At 33.6% G+C, this 21,509-nt stretch overlaps 1 protein-coding gene across 1 annotated transcript in view; it reads left to right on the top strand.

Moving 5' to 3' along the window:
• Positions 1-20,992, top strand: part of GRIA4 (glutamate ionotropic receptor AMPA type subunit 4) — a 516,704-nt gene extending 495,712 nt beyond the window's left edge. Inside the window, exons 15-17 of the mRNA XM_019948657.3 lie at positions 7,252-7,366; positions 15,960-16,094; positions 20,474-20,992. Coding sequence (XP_019804216.1) covers positions 7,252-7,366; positions 15,960-16,094; positions 20,474-20,638 — 415 coding nt within the window. The 3' untranslated portion in view covers positions 20,639-20,992. The remainder of the gene's footprint in view (positions 1-7,251; positions 7,367-15,959; positions 16,095-20,473) is intronic.
• Positions 20,993-21,509: the final 517 nt, after the last annotated feature.

Here is a 21,509-nt window from a genome sequence, read left to right as displayed (position 1 = left end):
AAAAGTAGTACTCTACCAAATTTTAAACCAAGAGTCACGAAGTCCAGAGATATTTTGGGGTGGCAGATTTTGTTCCCCAGCAATTCCCTGAAATTGTATATCAATCTGGATTTTGTACATTTGTGCATTTTTCCTGAGAAAGTATCCATGCTTTCATTGACTTCTAAAAGAAGTCCATGACCAAAGGAGGATAGAAAATTCTACTCTGTGACCTAAAATTGACAAAAGTCAAGAAACTAGACTGCATGAAATATTTGTAAATATAACATTTAAAAAACTCAACAGTAAAAATACAATTAAATGTTTTATTTATCACAATCTCTAGCTAGTGTGCTGACTAAATTTACTGGCAGATATCCTCACAAATATCATAGTGATCCTTCTAAACATCACATTCTTCAGACCTAGTTCTCAAATAGGAATTAGTCATGCAAATTCCAAAGAACACAATTTAGAGACAGTTCTTGGAATCTAGCCTGGTATTAACTCAATTTGTTCAGTTCTTTTTGTTTCAATTGAAGTATGAAATACAAACATTTCTATAGACTAACTTAACTGCATATATGTCAGCCAAAATCCAAAATAAAGACAATAAATCCCTCATTATCAAAGTGGTTTTCAAATGCTCATTATAAATCCTGCTGGGTCTGAATTGTCTTTCCCCTTAAAAAAAAAATTTCCCTCTGAATTTTGATATTAAATTATTGATCAATAGTGCCATTTTATGCAAATCTTACCTGTCATTGCATAAGCAAACTGGAGTGAAAACTTAATAACTTTTCTAAAAATGTTTGCATGTATATATATATGGAGAGCAACTCAGCCCAAATTCTGCCTTTGGAAAAAAGTGCACAAATCCAATGAAGCAAAAAGAGCCTTGTGCTTGTTTACTGGAAGGAATAATTTGGGGAAAAAATTAATAGCATAGCTACAAGTTAAATTGAAAACAGTGGAGCATTGATAAATGCTGAGAATTAGTCTTCCAGGCCTAAACAGCTGATAAACGGTAGAACTGTGAAAGCAAATACCTTTCCTTAAATCAGATATATTTAGTTAACCTCTTATTATTTGACAGCCTATTGATTTTTATTCACTTTTTATATTTCCTTGAGTGATAAAATAGTTCTTTTTCTCAGCTAGTTATTAACTGACTATATACAAAGTTCTGGGATTTGTTGAAAATTCTGTTTTCCTGCTAATTTACTTTAGCTGCCTTTATGTGGGGATGGGAAGGGGATGGAGGGGGACATCATTAAACCACAAAAGTAAAATCCCATGTGATATTTGCTCATGTCTACCTATCTCATCTTGTATATGGGATGGACTTCCATGTATGCAACACTTGTTACAATACTGACAATATGGCCATCATTTAAATATCAGAATGAATAATCTATACAGAGTTAGTTATTATTTATTTTTCATGAAATTACTATTTTCTTATTAGAGTAGCCCTAGAAAAACTTCTGCATATATTTACCTGCTACATAACAAAATTTAAATCAAATGAGTTTTCCGGTCTGGAATTTTAGTTTGATTTCAAAAAAAAGATAGAGTGAATATGTTATATGATGGAAGATTTGTTTTAATTGCCTTTTTAAAAATTACTGCAAAACATTGAAAAAGACTTTTTTCTTAGAGTGTCTAATACTTGTTTGGAAAAGAACAAAGCTGCCAGCCATGGAATCTCTTTTTCTAAAAACAGAGCTATATTTATATTTTTTTAATCACCCACGTAGCAGGACTCAAGTTTATTCACAATCACATTCATTTAATCCGGCCTAAGGGAAAAAACTCTCCTTGTCTATGTAAGTTCATGTGAAACAGCAAGGCTTCTCTCTAGGCCACTGAGAGTTTCATTAACCACCTGCCGATACTATCTGATGGGTAGACGCATACCTCTCTTCCTGACCTGTTCCCCTCAAATAAGGTAGAACATTTGTAGAAGCCAAATGCATCACATTTTCTCCATTCAGCCTGTGACTAGAGACACAAAACAAAGTGAACCAAAGCAAACCACATTATCAGAACAATGAATGTTTTTTCTGAGATCCTTAAGAATAACTTCTAAATTCTAATTCTTCCTCAACTTTTCTTGATCCAAAATAGAATATATATTTTGATTTTCATGAAATAATTCTATTAGGCATTATATTATAAAATAATTAAGAGAGTGTTTTTGTTTGTTCTTTACTGATTATTAAAGTGTCACTTTTCATTGCAGAAAATTTGGGGTGAGTGCGGAAGCATAAAGAACAATATGCAGTCCAAATCAATCATAATCCCACTACCTACAGATAGCTATTTGTTGTATTTCTTACCAGTTTTTTTACATTAACATTTTAATATATATATATATATATATATATATATATACATATAAACATTATATATGTTTTTCTCAAATGAAGATCACAATGAATATACAAATTTTTTTCTTTTTTTTCACTCAACATTAAGCATTTCCCTGGTCATTAAAATCACGTAATGATTGTTAAACATTCAGTCATATAGATTATTGGTGCTTACCAATACTAACACCTCAAGAACTTTGCGAAAATGTAGATACACTGCCCTAATTCTGATACAGCAGAAGATTCTGATACAGCAAGTTTAGCCCTGAGCATCTGTATTTGTAATAAGTGGTTCTGACACTCAGATCAAGCTTGAAAACCACTGCTGTACACTAAAGTCTACTTACTTCTCCCTTTCTGTTGGGCATATAAATTGCTTTCAGCTTTTTGCTATATAAATATACTATAACATTTATTATGTTACTCTGTCAACATCACTGATTAATTTCTTAGGATTGATTCCTCATAGAGGAATTATTATCAATAATTTTCAATATTGTCAATAATTTTCAAGGGTAAGAATTGTTTTTAAGTTTTTGTTGTACAAAACCATATTATTTTCTTTCCTGGTTTAAATTCTATTTTCAGTGTATTAGGACATTAAATCCTTGACTGTATTGAATATTATCCTTACTTTTATCTTTGCCAATATGAATAGCAAAAAAAGAATTTGCATTTCTTTAATTCACATTAGTTTAATTCCAAGTAAAGTTGAATTATTTTTATATGATTTTGTACTTCTTCCTGCATAAATTATCTACCAATATCCTTTGCAGGTTTTAAAGGATTTTCTTATGTGTTTTACACAATTGCATGTTGATTCACATAATTTTTCAGTTTTTAAAAAATATATTAAAATGTATCAGGACTACAAAAAAACTTTCTAGCATCATTCAGGTAAATATTCTGGACATTTTAACACCTGATCTTTAAATTTTATAGAGAGTTTAGTATAAAGAGAACACTCAAGTTAAAAGAGTACAGGCCTAAAACTAAAGAGACTTTCTCATGTGTATATAATTAATGGATCCTTTTTTATAAGGATAATAAAGCATTAGCAAAATTACACAGTAGTTTAGACAAATAAAATCCATTAGGTCCATATATTATTGATATCAGGGACAATAATGAAGTGTTCAACCTACTAAGTGAAATGTAATTGAATTTGTTTTAACCAGACTAAATATAATATTGGAAACTATTTATTCTACAAATTATATATACCCTGAATATCTTGTGTGCAAACAATGACTAAGTCTAAGGCTTGTATATCAGTCCTTTACAATAATATTCTCAAATCCAGGAAATCATAAGAATACTTTACTAAACAAACTTTTAAAAATTTCTCTGTTTATATAGGTAAACATTTCATCAGATGTAAACTTTAATATCTCACCAACAGAAAAAATTATACTATAAGAATTATGCTCTAGAAGTAAATACAATGAGTGAGGCATAAAGTAAACATAAAAGCATATCTAAATCTATAGAATTTAATGATAAATTATTTACGGAAATGTAGAGAGTAAGAGATAAATAGCTTAAATTAAGCATGGTTTCAACAAGAAAATCTTAATTTGCACTAATTTACCCAAAATTAATAAATGGAAAAAGTTTAGGTCTGTTAATTTCCATTCTAAAGCTTTTGTTTAGTTAACAAAAATGGGTCCCAGATGCTAGGGCAAGGAGACATGGATTTTCATAGTCTCAAACTCAACTGAATGATTGCAGGAGTAAAAACTCCTGGAATTTTTTCCAGAGGTCCTGGAATTTGTCCAGGTGAGCATTTTTGTTCCAGGCCTGAATTAAGTTCTCCATCACCTCACCACTATGAAAAAAGCTATTTGGAGTGGGGTTTTTCTTACCTAGGATTCCCCTAAGTTATAAAAGGAAAAGGCAAATAAGTATGTTACCTGGGTCCTATTGCAGTCTATAAAAGGTCACTGTCAACATACCTGGGCTCTCAAATGTGGTTTATTTACACTTCCAGCAAAAATATGATCACTTATTGTTGTTTCTTCCTCTCTTTCCATTTTTAAATGAAAGCAATCCATTTCGATTGAGTTTATTCTGTAAAAGCTGCATTTAATAGAATGAAAGGAATAATTAATGTAAAAAATAACCCACAATATTTTTCTTCTTTCTTTTATCTGCTTGGCAGATTACTATTATGGCTTCTCTGTGCTTAATCAGGACAAGAATATCCTTATCATCAATATGAGTTTCTGACATAGATTTCAAAATCTATGTCTGAAATGTATGAAGGGGATTCCAAAGTAATAGTAAAATGTGCTGCAGCAAGGATCTGCTGTCTATGTGCCTTATTTACCTGACTCCTTATGACTTCCTTAAGCTTGCTTGTAATTATTCCTTCAGGGTTCCTTTTTCTTTTTGCCTGGATAAAAAATACTTTTTAAACTAGTCTAGAAAACTGAGTAAAGTAACTTTATGTATATTTTAAAAGTCAGTTGATGATTCTTATTAATAACATGTAAAAGTGATGCATTCTATAAAATAGAACAGATGTTCAAATAGTCCTTACAGATGTGGTTTATGCTGCATTTTAAATAGCAATCTAAGGATGCCTTTAGACTTAAACTGATTACATAGAGAAATTACATCTTTAGTCAGACAATTGTAGAAAATAGCAGGCACTTTTAATTGCCAAAGAAATTTTGAAATCCTAAAGACTGTCTCTAAATATTAATTACAAAGTGCCTTCATTTAAGAAAAGTAAAATTTTACTTCATTAAGTAAAAGTAAATTTTACATGTGATAGTATTATGTGAATTCTATTGAAGGACCACAGGAAAATGTGGATTGTGAACTGGGCGGTGACTTACCTACGGGTCAAGTATATTATATTAACCAAATATAGATACATACACACACATATATAAGGATAGCAGTGTGAAACTGAATTGTTTTTACATGGCCTATTAGATGTTGTTAGAAAGACAATGTCTTAGAATAACTTTGTAGAAAGCTTTATTCCAAACAGTTTTCTCAACATAAAGCTTTTTTTCCTTATCCATTTTTTAATTTTGCTTTTTTGTTTTCTATTGTGCTGTGAAACTGTCTTTAGATATGTTTATCTTTAGAAACTGTCTTTAGATATACTAGATGGCTAGTAACCATGTTAAATAACCCTCTCATGAAATGATTTTAGTTTTATCAAAGGAATGGTCTAAACCAACATATAAAATAATTGGGATACCACTTTATTGGAAAAAAATCTAATAGAAATGTTTAAGACTAAAGTGGATTATAAAACTAATTTTCTCCAAAATAGAAAACTTTAGTTGTTAGCTTCACTTCATTGAAAGACAAATATATTTAGCTTCTTATGGACGTAAAATAAATTAAAACAACCCTTTTCTCCCAACAGCATTTTAAAAAAATAGATGACTCTAGCTTCACTGAATATTCGTTCATCCCTAGATTTCAGTCTGGTCCTTTTGGTGATTAAACTGACAACTTGGTATTGTTCACTTCAGGAAGTATATTAATTATTTTACACCACTAACATGGGACTCACTTGGAAATGTGGGGACAGCTAATTATTTACTTAGCATTTAATAAATGGTAGTCTAACTTTTAAAAAGTGTTAATCCTGCGCTTCCCTGGTGGCGCAGTGGTTGAGAGTCCGCCTGCTGATGCAGGGGACACGGATTCGTGCCCCGGTCCGGGAAGATCCCACATGCCGCGGAGCAGCTGGGCCCGTGAGCCGTGGCCGCTGAGCCTGAGCGTCCGGAGCCTGTGCTCCGGAACGGGAGAGGCCGCAACAGTGAGAGGCCCGCGTACCGCAAAAAAAAAAAAAAAAAAAAAAAAAAAGTGTTAATCCTCTCAAAGTGTGTGGTTTACTCATGGGAAATGTTTACTCTCCAAGTGGATCAGACCATTACAACACTGGAAAATGCACATCATTTACCTGAAATATTACAAAAACATTTTAAAAGAATAAATACATTAATAGGCTGATTTGTGGTGAAATGTGACATTTTTATTAATCAACTAAATGATATTTCACTTGCAAATCAATGTTCAAATGCTACTCATTAACATGAGGTTGCTTTGTTTTATGGGAGGCAAAACCCATGACACATTTTTTTAATCCTTTTAGAGAATAATTAGAATGTGCTACCCTTATTCCCCTAAAGAGATAAACATGGAGGAAATCTAATCTAGTGTTTGTTTGCAAAGTCCATATCAAATGCAGCATGACTTCCTGTGGTTTAATTACATAATTTAAACAGTCAAATTGGATATATGATCCTGGTTTCTAAATAGCATCTAGTGACTTTAAGAATCAACACGAAATTCAAATATAAGCTCCCTGAGAGCTTCTACTACATTTCTCTTGACTATTCTATGACTTCCAGCCCAGGAAACTGAACCAACACAAATAATAAAAGGAATAATAATTAAGCCATACTCTTTGTTGTCAGAAAATCTGTACACAAAAATTAGTGGCTGATTTGCTGATTTGTTTACGCAATTATGTTTTTCCTTCTGGGAATGAATTTTCATTTGTCTCTTACCGGTGGTTGACATTCTTAGAGGTAAAGGAATTCAAGACACAATTCTTTGTCAATTACTAGTAAATTCAAGTTTATTACTGTTTTGCAAAAAAAAAAAAAAAAATCCATGTAATTGGTTGATGTTGATGTCAGTTACTTGACAAGAAATGAACTGTGAAAGTGAACAACACCAAATGCTACAGGTTTAATACACTTTGAAGGAAACTACAATTGCCTGGTGGAAGGGGCTGCAGGATGACAAAATGAGAGGTTTATTTAGCGTCTGGGAGAAGCTTATAAAAGAGCTTAAATCCTCATTCCTTCTAACATCTTAACAGCTGTGCAGTTTCTTACAAAATATGTTTTATCGTTTCAAGAAATGCTGTTAACCTCGCAGTTTTAAAACTGAATGAACAAGGCCTCTTGGACAAATTGAAAAACAAATGGTGGTACGACAAAGGAGAATGTGGCAGCGGGGGAGGTGACTCCAAGGTTAGCCTCAATGTCACCAAAAGCGGGTAAACAGTATGTAAAGTAATAGGTGCATCTGCTGGGAGACATAATTTAGACCTACTAATACCACTGAAGTTGCTAGTCAAGTCCCTTCACAAACTTAAGTATGCAATTACTGTCAAAGCAAAAATATTTGCAAACAATATCAATTTGGGGACACACTAACAAACCTAACTAAAATAGTCACTGAAAATCTCTGGCTCTGAAGAAGTTATGGATCAGACATAGTCCTAGGAACCTCCGTTTTGGAAAGCAGGCTTTTGAAAGAGCAATTAGCGAAGAGGAGAGAGAACAGAGAAGTTCAGTCTGTCTTGTTTTCCTCACGAAAAGAGCTGCCACGAAATGTTTTTAAGTAATAACAATAATCTGACTCCACTAAATCAGGTACCTACCAGAAAGACATTTCTCCACTTAAAACTCTCAGGCTTCCATTAAATAGCAAGTTATATAACAAATCAAAGGTAATCATATGAACTAGACAGTTTTTGCCTTCCATAATGGGCCAAACTAAAGAAATATCCGGCTACAAAAATAAGACCAACTCAGTTTTATCTTTACTGCATCCCTGTCTTATTTCCAGCTTCATAAAATAATGTTTTGCTTTTATTTCTAAGCAGAAGTTATTAACTAGTGTTCCAGAACTCTTCTTCACTGTGGATAGACATAAAGAAAACCAATCCAGTGATGGGAATATTCTGACCGAATTTTCTTTCCTTACATATCTTCATCTGGTATGTAAGAACATTGAAAAATTTTAAATATACACTCTTTATTTTAAATTCTAGAGAATTGCCCAAAACAAGTAGTCCTGCTCATCTTCAGGTTCTTGGTTGGGCTACAAATTCTCTCACTTGCCTGGCCACCAAACCCAGAGAATTATGCTCTGTTTAAAAAGGGTATATCTGTCAAGGAGGCTGCAAACCTCAACCTCTTCCAGTGCTGGTAACTTCCCCCTGGATCCTGATCTGAAAAGCCTTTCAAATTCAGCTTACTTGTATATTTCCATCTTATAGACAGCCCTGTTGCAGGAGAAGAAAAAATAAACTTTGCAAAATGAATATTCTGGCCGCAGAAGGAGGCATGAAAAAGGAGGAGACACAGAATTGTGTGGACCCAATTCTGATCATCCATCTCCTATCCTGAGGGAGAATCTGAGTCCCTGGAGAAAAAAAGCAGAGAAAAGCTAGAGAGAGTCATCAGGGATTCTTCTGAGATGGTTCCCCTTTAAGACACCTCCATTCAAGACAGCAACCGTATGTTTTCTTCAGAAGTATTAACTCTTTTATATTTTGGAGCCCCAACTTACCTAGAATGTTCTGATCATTTCCATAAAAATATGAATACGTAAATAATATACACACATAAATAGAAAATTGCTCATTTACACTAATAATCTACTCCTCTATGCAAATTAGAAATGTAAGAAAATGTACTCTAATAAGACCAGAGAAAACAAAACTGAAGATATTCTATTCAATTAGAAAAACTTTGTTTGCAAATTTTTATTTTTATCACAAATATAAACAAAGTATAATATTGCTTAACAGATAAAATTTTCCACAAAAAATGAATAATGAATTCCTGTTTTAGTGTATATTAAAGACTCTTAGACTCTTTCCAGAGAAAAATAAGCAAGCAGAAGCAGAAATGTACACATAATGGAAAAATCTATGTAACAAAAGTCATTTTACTTTACTTAAATAAGGGATTGGACAACTCAATTGAATTTTAATCTGTTTGCATCCAACATTGGTACATAATGGACACCAAATAAATATATGAAGATAACCTTGTAGTTTTCAAAAATCAAACTGCTTATTCCTGTACTTTCACCTGTTACTTTCACCAAACATGAACTATAAGATGACATTCTAAAATGTTATTTCATATTTTGAGTCATTTTCTAAAATGTTATAAAAATTAACATAAAATGTATGTTAATTACATATATAATTACAGTATGTTCTATTTTCCCTCAGGAATTTTGTTTTCACACTAGAAAAATATTTCTAGTCGGTTGTATATTGATATAATATTTATCACCAATAGAATAGGTAATAATAATAATACCCTACTCTGCATTTATTTTAAAAGGTGGTATTTTAAATGGCCTGACCTAACTTAGAATCAAAGTAAATTACCAGGAGATAGTTGCTGCTTTTAAATTTTTGTTCTGTAGCTCCTTTGGGTGACTGATTTTCTTTTTAAACTTACCCCTTCCATTTGGCCTGATCTTTATCGAAAGAGGTGAAAGGAGGAAAAGTGCTGAATTGGAGGAAGAGGCTGGCTCTTAAGCCTTTGCTAAGTATAAAGCCAAAGCAGAAGAGAAAATTAAATACTGCCAGTTTATCTACAAGGCACATTGTGTGAAATGCACACTCAGTGATCTCAGCACAAGTATACAAATCATCTGGTGTGATCTTGACATAAAGAATCTTAGTAGGAAAAAATTAACTTTCCTAACAGTGATTCATCTGGCAAAGGGGGGAAAGCATGGAAAGCTGTACCACACATGAATATGTTCCAATGAGGGGCTAATTGACCCACCTGTCATTTACAGGATTATAACAAGGAAAGACATCTCCAGCCTTCCATACAGCAGCACATTATTAAAGTTCTGTTTTACCTGGGCTATGCACCAATATCTATGGGTAAAAGAAGAAATACCCACTGTTGATTGATTGATTTAATATAATCAACAACTGAATTATTTGGAGTCACAGTGGCAGCTTCCAGTTCACAAAATAATTAGCCTCCCCACTCAACTGATAGCCATTCCCAGAGCATGACCAAGGCAGCCCTAGGCCAGAGGCTCCACAGAAGAAATAAGGGAAAAGGTCTGGTATGTTAAATGAAATAAAGTGGAAAGGCATGATTTGAGAGGGGATGAATTTGTTTGAAAAATTACTCCTTTGAATGTTATTGTGCTGTGGCCTTTTTTATGGTCATAAGAAATTCATACTCATTCTTGTGAATAAGAGAAATTTACTAATTGGCAATGAACCAATTTAAAAGTTTCATTGCAAAGTCTAAAACTCATATCCCCTTTGATTAATCTGATATGATTTAGTCTGAGCACAAATGATACACAGAATTTTATGCCAATTTTTATGTGAGTTGTTTAATCCAGGTTCTAGTTGGAAATTTTGGCAATACTTGTAATCATCAATGACCCATAATGCTAATAATATCTACAAAATGATTGATTTTTTTCTGTTTGTTTTATACTTTATTCTCCTCTTATATATATAAAAATAGGCATACTCATGGATGTGGATATTCATAGTTAAGTCATTTTGTAAATGTTGTTACCAAATAATGAGTTCTTTAGGAATTATAGTAAATCTCACAATACCCAGTTTTTAATTTGGCATTTTGAAGAATACAGTCCATTCCTGACTTTAAAATATGTTATACTTGCAAATGGCCTTCTCCCCAGCCATGGAAACCGATGCAATAATAAAGGGATTATTATGGAACATATGCATTCATAAGCAAGAAAAAATGTTGTAAACAAAGACCAGTAAGGGAAGCTAACCCTTGGAGAAGGACTCTCCTAGTAATGAATTTCTTGCTCAGTGCCTGACATTCCACCAGTTGACCATTAAGCTTGGTTGTTAATAAATATCTATTATTCAAAATTCCAATCTAATCTTATCCTCTAAAACCAGACTACTGGAGTGAATAGCAGAATGGACAAAGAGGCAAGGGGAAAATGAAGCAGGTAGGAGAAATGGTCCTTAAGAAGGAAGAGAGATAAGTCAAAGGCAGTCTTCATTTAATCCAGCGGTCCCCAACCCTGTCTGCAACCTCTTAGGAACCAGGCCACACAGCAGGAGGTGAGCATTGGGCGAGTGATAAGCTGCATCTGCCACTCCCCAGCATTACCACCTGAACCATCCCTCCCCCGACCCCTTGGAAAAATTGTCTTCCATGAAACTGTTCCCTGGTGCCAGAATGGTTGGGGACCGCTGATTTAATCCATATTTTTGGATTCAAAATAGCTGTCCCATCTATAAGAAACTTTAAGGAAACTGCTTTCATTTTCCTTCTCTTTTCAGCATTAAGTCCTCCTCCTCCCCGCACAACCCATGCAAGAAGTACAATATAGACTAATATAAGGTACTTTACACGTGCGTTAAAAAGGCTTTGGTGAGCTAGCCTGGGGACCTAAAAACCCTTAGTATCAGTTAAACAAAAATGCTTGTTCTGGATTCAGAATAATTTAAATGTAATAATTTTACAGAGCCCCTACCCTGAGTCAGATATCCTTGTAAATATTTTACAAAGATGAATGAGATGTGGCTTCTATTCTCAAGGAGTTCACAGTTCACCAACCAACCCTCAGGTGTAGTTTTGTAACAATCATTTCATAAATGGAAGTGGGGGATGTAATGTGGGGGTGGGGAGGTTATAGACAGTAAAATCTAGATTAACTGGGGCTAACCAAGGACCCCAATTAACCATAATCCTCACCCCACACCCAAACTCAGGTTTTTAGTACAAAGCATTAAATCATGCTGACATTAGATTTTAATCCAAAAAACAATATAATATTTTATGAATGTGGCAAGTGCATATGCTTAAATTGAACAATAAACCTTGTAAGATCTTTGACATTGATACAAAAATTTAATTGAATTCAGAAACCAGATAAACAAAAACTTATATTTTAGAAACTTTTTTCAGAAAAACAGTACCAAAAAAAAATGGATTTTAGTTTAACTGTTAATCAGAAAACTCAATTAACCAGACACCCCTATTTCCTATGTCTTCTGTTGTTAATATTTTCAATTACACAGACCATTACAAACCCTGGTTCAGGTACTTCCTAGCTGACTAGATGAGTTAACCTCTCTGTGCTTTGGTTTCCTCATTTGTAAAATACAGGTGATAATAGTAACTAAACATGTAAAATATTTTTAATAGTCCCTGGTACATAGTGAGTGCTCAGTAAATGTTAGGAATCATCATCACCATAATTATTAATGCATTACCTAGTTGTGTAGATAGGTTCATAGAATTAATCCCTTGGTAACCAAATAAATGTATGCTGTGTTTCTCCAAATGCACTCAATATTTCCTAGAAGAAGTGAAGCATTAGGAGATACAGCCAGACAAAATGATTGTGGCAGCCTTAAAAATGTCAAGAGGAATGCAAGGAGTCTCTCTCCGAATGTAAAAGCAAAAAGAAACGAAAACCAAACAACCACAAAAACAGTAACAACAGAAGATCCTAGGCGTTACTGCTTCCCATCCATCTTTTTAGGCTTTATTCTACACACACAGAGGTTAACATGGGAATGAAAGCCAGAAGAATTCTTAGGTTCCTCAGAACACTGACACTGACTGACAAGTGAAACTTTCCTCTCTGAGACTCCTTGTATAATATTTAGTATTGAAGGACTCAAAGACAGTAAAAAAGAAAAATGGAATTTTATAGTATGAGGAGTTTGTCTGTTTATAAAAATCTTGGTTACCCCTAACCTATCATGTATTTGTTCTAAGAATTTATAGAATATATTATAATTACTGCACTTTATACTTAGAATATATTCATATGGTAGACTCAAGATAGATGAAAATTATTTCTGGTGATATTATTTAAGTTAAATACTGCAATTCAGAAGGAAAATATCAGCATGGGCTTATACTTTAAACTAATGATTTACATATTTGTCTTATAAGGACTTTCCTCTGCATGAGGTGGCCCTTTGTCAGTAACACCTGACTCACCTTCCTCTTTCAATTAGGTCTTGGATGAGAGTGGCAAAGGAGTCAATTTAATGATGGATACTGTAGCCATACATTTAAGGCATAGAGTAAAATTCCACTAGCTGAATCATAATGCCGGCAAGAAATGAAACCAGTCCTACCTAGCTTCTATTTTAAGCCTGTCAACCTATAGCCACTTCCATTAATTTTGAAAGAAAAAAAGGAGCTTCTGGACTTTGAATGACTCCACGTTTATGGTGGGAAAACTGAAAATGCTCAAGAAACCCAATCCAGGCTAATAGTTTTGGATTCACAGTAATTGCATACATTTTATTTAAAAATCGTCCCTAGCAGTATGTGCCTGTTACCTAAAGCGATGGAGCAGGCCCCAGTTTTATGTCTGATTTGAAACCTGGGCCTACAGTACAAGACATAACACCTACTGTGGCCTCTGCTCTGTCACTTTGCCATGCGATTCTAATGTAGTTTTACTTGAATAACATAAAATAACATATATAATGTTATTTATGTTATTTTCCACGTGAAGAACTCCTGTAAACCTTGCCGTTTTGAAACTCAGTGAGGCAGGCGTCTTAGACAAGCTGAAAAACAAATGGTGGTACGATAAAGGTGAATGTGGACCCAAGGACTCTGGAAGCAAGGTCAGTCGCTGCAGTTCGGGGCCTCCTCTTGTGCTCACAAAGCAGTAAATGGGAGCAATTGTCAAGAGTATATGGAAACAGTAAAAACTAAATGTTTCTCTATACACTGCCTAAACTAGAAGCTAATGTCATAGATTTAAGCCAAAGGGAGTAGCTTCTCAGAAAATTGCAAACTGCTCCTCAATATTAAGGCTTTTAAATAAACAAATTAACTGTAAAAATATATAAAATAATAAAATTCCTATATTATTCTCAAATATACGTACCACTAATAAAAATAGTGCTTTTGGATTTGGTTTTTGTTTGTTTTGGAGGCAAAGACCATGAAATGTATTATTTCAAGAACTGATGTATTCTCAGAACAGGAAATGGGGAATTGATCAGCAGTCATCTACAGAAAGAATATTTTAAATATTAAATATATTTTATTCAGGAGTTCAGTCTTTTGTCACCATTTTGCCAAGCATTCCACTTTAGTTTGAAGATGACCTATTATATTTTTGTTCTGATAAACAGAGTAAACCTTCCAATTCTGTTCTAGCAAAATTATTTTAATAAATCAATGTTTACAAATAATATCTTCAGCTTCTAAGATCTCATTCATGAATTTTTTTTTAGAACAATGCAGAAACCTATAGGCCTGATCATGTTGAGTACAAATGAAAATAGTGTTACAAACAGTTATATTTTCATTTAAAGAAAAAAATGTAACAATTTATCAGTGAATCTAAACACCTGCACAAATTAATAGGACATAATGCCTGAAAGGCATTGTTGAGGATTCTTGAAATCTTCATTTATTTTTTCCTGTATCTTCTTTTAGAAAGAAAAAAATTATTGGTTATTCTACGACATTAAATAAGTGACTTACATATATAAGAGAACCTCAGTTAATTTAAGAAAGAGACAAAGTAATGTTAACTGATCTCTATTCAGGCTTCTCCCCGTGTTTTAATCACTTTTGTCTGCCTTTGAACCAGAGTGGAATGAGAAAAGCTTGGCCAAATAATGAAATAGCTATTTCAAGCCCTTATGTAAAGTTAGAGAAGCAAAAGTACTTAATGAGTGATTATTTTTAAAATGAAGTTACCCTAAATTTTTGGTCCAATCAGTTGATGTTATGGCTAAGAGAACAGTGTACATAGTAATTTTTAAAATTAAACCTTCTCCTAATAAAACTATTTAAGCTTGCACAAAACACACTGCTGACCACGGGGCATCCTTCAGGTAGTCTACCCAAAATACTTATTCAAATAATGTTATATAACATATATTTACAATTTATGAAAAATTATGAATTCTTGTTACAATTTTAATTGCAATTATATGCTTCCATATTTCAGACTATTTCTGAATTTATTATGAAATAATATGTATTCTAAATCTCTGGAGAATAATATGTCTAAAATATTAACTGATCAAGCATTTTTAAGTGAAATGGAATCATATTTTAAAGTCAATAAAAATAGTTATAAATCTGTCCATAAATAATTTAGTTCTCAACTGACCGTGGAAACATTTGTATATTTTTAAAGTACCTTTTTAAAAAGTTTCCAATGTGTTGCATATATAGTTATTCCTAAATAGTATATAATATGTTAAAGTTGACACTTTCCAGGAGATTTCTTAAACAGATGTGACTAAAAGAACAAATAACATATACCCTAGCACATTATTTGCATGTATTTGGTAAAGTCATGATGAACAAAATGTGAAACTGCTAGCTTAAAGTCCCTTAGTTCTTTAAGTAGGAAGCATGCAGTTAAATTTATTCAAAAGAAATATCAAACATTAAAAATGTTTTAATGGAGGGAAAGCCAAAAGAGGTTTCCTTCACATGTAATTGGGTTTTTAAAATGTCATTTTCAAACTTAACAATAATAAGCCCACTTCTGCCTATGCTTATATATGGCTAAGTATAGTGGTTTTCATTGTATATTTAGCAATGATAAATGTTATAGATTTTATTGAATGTAATTACACACAATTTATTGGTACTCATCATAACTTCACTTCTGCCAAGACCTATAAGCTTTATGTTTAAATCCATAAAGCTACACCAGTGACTTATACATGTTAAATAATTTCAGGTTAAATTAAGCATTTACTTTAATTAGCTGTTTGGATTTCATGTGTTCTTTCATCTTCTGGATGTGACTTTGCACAGTTAACTCAAGTGTCTTTATCCCCCCCAGGACAAGACGAGTGCCTTGAGCCTGAGCAACGTAGCAGGCGTCTTCTACATTCTGGTTGGCGGCTTGGGCTTGGCAATGCTGGTGGCTTTGATAGAGTTCTGTTACAAGTCCAGGGCAGAAGCGAAGAGAATGAAGGTGGCAAAGAGTGCACAGACTTTTAACCCAACTTCCTCGCAGAATACCCAGAATTTAGCAACCTATAGAGAAGGTTACAACGTATATGGAACCGAAAGTATTAAAATTTAGGGGTAGGACTTAGGGCCTACTACAGTGAGTGGGTGATGCATTCTGTAAATGCAGTGTTGTGACCTGTCTGTGGTGGTATTGCTTGCTTCTAATTTACAGCTTTACATTTTTGAAAACTTCAGTGCACTGTTCAGTTTTCTCTGGCTGCAGATGTACTGTTCGAAACTTTATGTTGCCAATAGATATCTGCATTGAAAGTGTTCAAAAGACTAAAACAAACTTCCAGAATTGCTCTGTAAAATGTTTTAAACAGTATATTCTACCTGAAAATTGGGAGAAATTTGAAATTAGATCTGGGTTTCCTTGTACACAGAACAGGCTAATCTTCTCTGGAACAAACTAGTTTTAAGGTAAATGCTAACAAAGTAAGCATAAAACCTGTTTCAAATGATCAAAGCCTAGACAGTTGCCTATTTTTAATAAGGTTGTGTTGTTTTCTGAGAAAATATATGTAAAATCTCCAAGGCACATAGTAAGCACTCAATGAATTTTAGCTCCTATTCTAATTTGTTTTATATATATTAGCCATCTTTCTATATTTTTAAAGAGTGAAACCCTGCTATTTGTTCATCTGGCAGTAGTCCTTGAGTCAGACCTTTAGGCAGGAGTGATCATCAGAATATTGACTACAATCCACATTTATTAGATGAAATTCAACTTTTATTTTCACAGCATCACTAAGGTGAACAGGCATTTTAGGCAATTTCTCCATCAAAGATGTCAGCAATATATGTTCATTAGGAGAGACACAGTAAAAATAAAAATTGCAGTGAGTATTTATTGACTTTTGTTTTCATTTCAATTGCTTTTAAGTAAGCCAGATCAGTCCCACTTACACCCTTTCATCATGTGACAATAAAAAATTATAAGCATTCAATAAAATATAGGATGGAGGTCATTTTTTTTAAGACTAAATGTCTAGTACTTTTTCCCTCTGATAATAGAAAATCGTTTTAAAATAAGATCTGGAAGCATTTGTTGTTGCTTTTCTTAAAGTCGGGTATCTAAATTCCATTTTCTGAAATTATATATAATGGCCATTCTATTAACAATGATAAATGAAACTTTGAACTCCCAAGAGACACTTAGTGCTTGAGGCACCCTAGAGTCAAACCCAATATAATTTTTATAAGAATAAGATGTATACCTGAGGTTATGCCAGGTAAACATGCTTGATTTTGATATTTATTTGTAAAAAAAACTATTGAGGGAGTTCCCTGGTGGCCTGGTGGTTAGGATTACGGGCTTTCACAGCTGTGGCCCAGGTTCAGTCCCTGGTCAGGGAACTGAGATCTCACAAGCCTGGTGGCATGGCCAAAAAAAAAAGCTATTGAAATACTTGTTAGTCTCTTAAAGCAAAGAGCAAAAGCCATCCCTCTTTAACCAAGATCTAATTGCTTTTATCCATAATCTAGAAATCAGTGACTGAGTACAACTGTACATAGATAAGCCCAAAGTGGTTCTTTCCAAATTTTGTGAAAAAGAATTGAGAACAAAATCCTCAATTCACTCAGATCAGAATGTTTAGAGTATGTCTTCTAATAGCAGAACAACAAATTATGATGATGTCAAGCTTTCTTAGCCATTATAGTAATGCTTTCAACTTAATATTTATAGAATTGTGGAGAGATTTTTCCCGAACTGCAAAAAACAATATCTGAGAAGTTTTCAGAGACAATTATTTGGACTTCATTCTGTGATGAATTTCATAAGATATCGTTTAAAAGTTTTCTTTAGCATAGCAAATGCATTCTAGAAAAATTCTAGAAATACTCATGGATGCTAGTTCAATACAAAGTTCTGGGAAATTGCTAGAAAGAGATATGAATTCCCAGGTTATGTACATAAAATTCACATGTAATAAATGTTTTTGGAGTCAGAACCTAGTACTGCAGTTCATCACATGAATTGCCTTTAGAGCTGAACTTTTAAGACAATAAATTTCAAATAAAAATAAAGCATTCAGGCTCCCCTGGTGGTGCAGTGGTTGAGAGTCTGCCTGCCGATGCAGAGGACACGGGTTCGTGCCCCAGTCCGGGAAGATCCCACATGCGGCGGAGCGGCTGGACCCGTGAGCCATGGCCGCTGAGCCTGCGTGTCCGGAGCCTGTGCTCCACAGCCGGAGAGGCCACAACAGTGAGAAGCCCGCGTACCGCATAAATAAATAAATAAATAAATATATAAATAAAGCATTCATATCCATATGACTTTTTAAAAGACTTAATGGCATTCAGAGCAAATGAAATGATCTGATTCTGTAGAGAAGACTTGAGAGCAAGCATTTTCCACTGTACTCCCATATTAAATGGATTTTTCCTTTCAAAAATTCTATTGACCATAATTATGAAAATGACTGATAATTTAGATAATATTGTATCAGAATTTCAAAAACAAAACCTGAATGTCTACTTTAAAAGTGATCATCCCTCAAGGGAACACCTAATTAAGGTCACAGCCATTGGCCATAACATCCAACCAGAACCAGAACCAGACTATATGGTAAATTTATAAGAAAGTTTTCCAGTTTGAGTAGTCTCAGCAGGGTCACACAAAGATTAATAGAAACGACATTTTATGTAAGAAGCAGAAGATATAAGTATAGGAAATAAGAATGCAGAGAACTAAGAATACTAAGATTTAAAGAGAGAATAAGAAGTTGTCAAAGACTTATTAACACTCAGTTGCATTAATCCATAGAGAAGGAGAGATTACTTGAGAGTACATGGAATACTTCCTGTTTTGATATTTTCTTTTCCTCATAAAGGCAATCAAGAAAATAAAGGGAAAAAAAACAGATTTTATGGCAAAAGCTTTCTGAAAAAATCACAATGCTCTTATTAATTATATTTTAATATTTCCTCTTCAAAAAACTTTAATAGATTTTTTAAAATAATTATTTTACTTAATATTAAATGTTGAAAGGGAATCTGAAGAAACAAAGTCAGACTGTCATCTTGGTTTGTTTTAATTTAGGGATGAGTAATTTCTATAGAGATTGTCTCCTGACTCCTGATTATAAAGATAAGTAAAATTTAATTTTTGAGACTGTTTACTAAAGGTGAACTATAATAATGACCTCAGTGTTTATCATACATACATCAGTAGCAATTTGACTTCAACTTTCTGAAGTTATCAGGGTAACTGATCTCAAAACCTTCTCATTATAACAGTTTCTAATCCAATTTTTATTTCATATTTAATACATCATTATTCTAATATTTAAGTTACAAGGCAGAATAAATACAGGGATGGAATTTCCTAAAGAATTAGGTAAACTTAAATTCACAACAGGGAATTAAGACACAATATGAGTTATGAGAAAGTTATAATAAGCCACAACAAACTTAGGGAATATCTCCTTTACCTTATTTCTTCTTGAGTTAACACTAAATTTCAGCTACTAGAAAGATTTTAACATTAAATTTCAGCTACTAGAAAGAATTTAAAGGCAATGAATGAACAGCAAGTAGATTTTCATAATAACACTGCCTGTTTCTCCTCAGTGTAGTATTGTTACCTTCTACCTAATATGACAGAACAAGAATATAATGAGACCTGACCCCATAACATCAATCCGGGAACTTCCCCAGTGATGACCGTTCAGTGAGGCATTGAAACATGCCCCCTTTCAGTGCACTTCCCTTTAACCACTTAAAGCTTCTTAAAATATGAACTTTAACTTCCATAGTAGGCATAGAATGAACTTTATGTCACTAATTGTCCTATTCTGGGTCATATCTATAGCTGCTGTGAATGAATGAAAGTATCTGTGGATAGATCTGTGTTCTGAAGACAAGAATATCTGTCATAAATAGTCTATATATATATAGTTTGGTTAGACAATTCATCACAATTTTAAAAGTACAATCATTTAACTGTTAAGACATTTTATAACAAGAAAAAAAGATCCAAACAAAGAATGTTGTCAAACCTAAAGAAGCTTTTAAGTTGGACTAGAAATACCAGGGTGTAGAGTGCAGCAAGTTGAAAGATGTGTCCTGCCCAGATTTGCCAAACAAAATCTTGTTTTATGATTTCAGAATTAGTTCTTAAACAGATAGGACCACAAACTCTAGAGTGATTTATTCTTCCAGGTAGTTGAGCTTTTCTTTCCTGTGATAAGCAGTTTTCATATGACCAGAAGAATATGGAAAAAATGCAGATGTCTAATTATTGATATTTTGGTGTTTGTTGTGTCATATTTTGTTGAAAAGACAGAAATATTGTAACACTCCACATTCTTTCTGTTTCCTTTCCATGCAACCCAGCTGACCTTTTCTGAAGCCATAAGAAACAAAGCCAGATTATCCATCACTGGGAGTGTAGGTGAAAATGGCCGCGTCTTGACACCCGACTGCCCAAAGGCTGTACACACTGGAACTGCAATTAGACAAAGTTCAGGATTGGCTGTCATTGCATCAGACCTACCATAAAAACCAAAAAAATAATTGAGTGCCTTAATTAAACTGTGTTGGTGACTGATGGAAACGCAGCCCTGAGGGACATGCTAAGTGCAGGTCTTCGCAAACCAATCCTTTGGCTGAGAGCGGGAAGTACATCCTAAGGCGCTGAACATCAGCAGCAGCAACATGTGCATGAGCTCAGCTCGGAAACCCAAACTCAGATTTTATATCAGGAAAACTCAAAATTTAGAATTTTTTGGGGGGAGTGGGTGGGGGGAGCTGGGATGGGTGTATCAACAGCAACAGATTTCACTTGAGTGAACTTAAAAACTAATCAGACATGCGAGTTAGCACATTAAACTGTGAAGTTCTTGCTCAGAAAGGCCTCAGTCTTCACTCCAAGGGATAAAATAGTTACAGAAGTCAATGAATATGCTAACCTGTGTCTCCAGAACACCCATATATTCAATGGAAGACTATCCAGCCAAGAAAACAAAATCACTAAACCCTGATAAGAAAATAATAAACAAACATGTAAATCCTGTGAAAAAATTTAAAGGAAGTATTTACACTTACTTTGGAGAAAACAAATACTGAAACATGCTTGCTTTTTAACTGACGTAAATTCGGTAGAGGACAACACAATTCTTTTTTCTAACCATCTTAGGGAACAATACATTGCAATAATTGAAATAAATGCCACCACTGTAAGAAATTTTAGAGACTTTTTTAAAATAAAAGTTGTTGGTCATCTTCTTGTTTGCTGTAACCTTCACTCTGTCACATGAATCAGTGTCCACAGATTACATTTGTCTCACTACCAGGAACAAAAACAAAATGAAGACAACTTTAAAGTAAAATCATCAGTCCACAATGTAGACTCAGAAGAGACTACGGGTCA

Source organism: Tursiops truncatus, chromosome 8, assembly GCF_011762595.2.
Source record: "Tursiops truncatus isolate mTurTru1 chromosome 8, mTurTru1.mat.Y, whole genome shotgun sequence".
In the NCBI taxonomy this organism is placed as follows: domain Eukaryota; kingdom Metazoa; phylum Chordata; class Mammalia; order Artiodactyla; family Delphinidae; genus Tursiops; species Tursiops truncatus.
The sequence above is the reverse complement of the archived record's forward strand: the minus strand, read 5'-3'. Positions and strand labels throughout refer to the sequence as shown.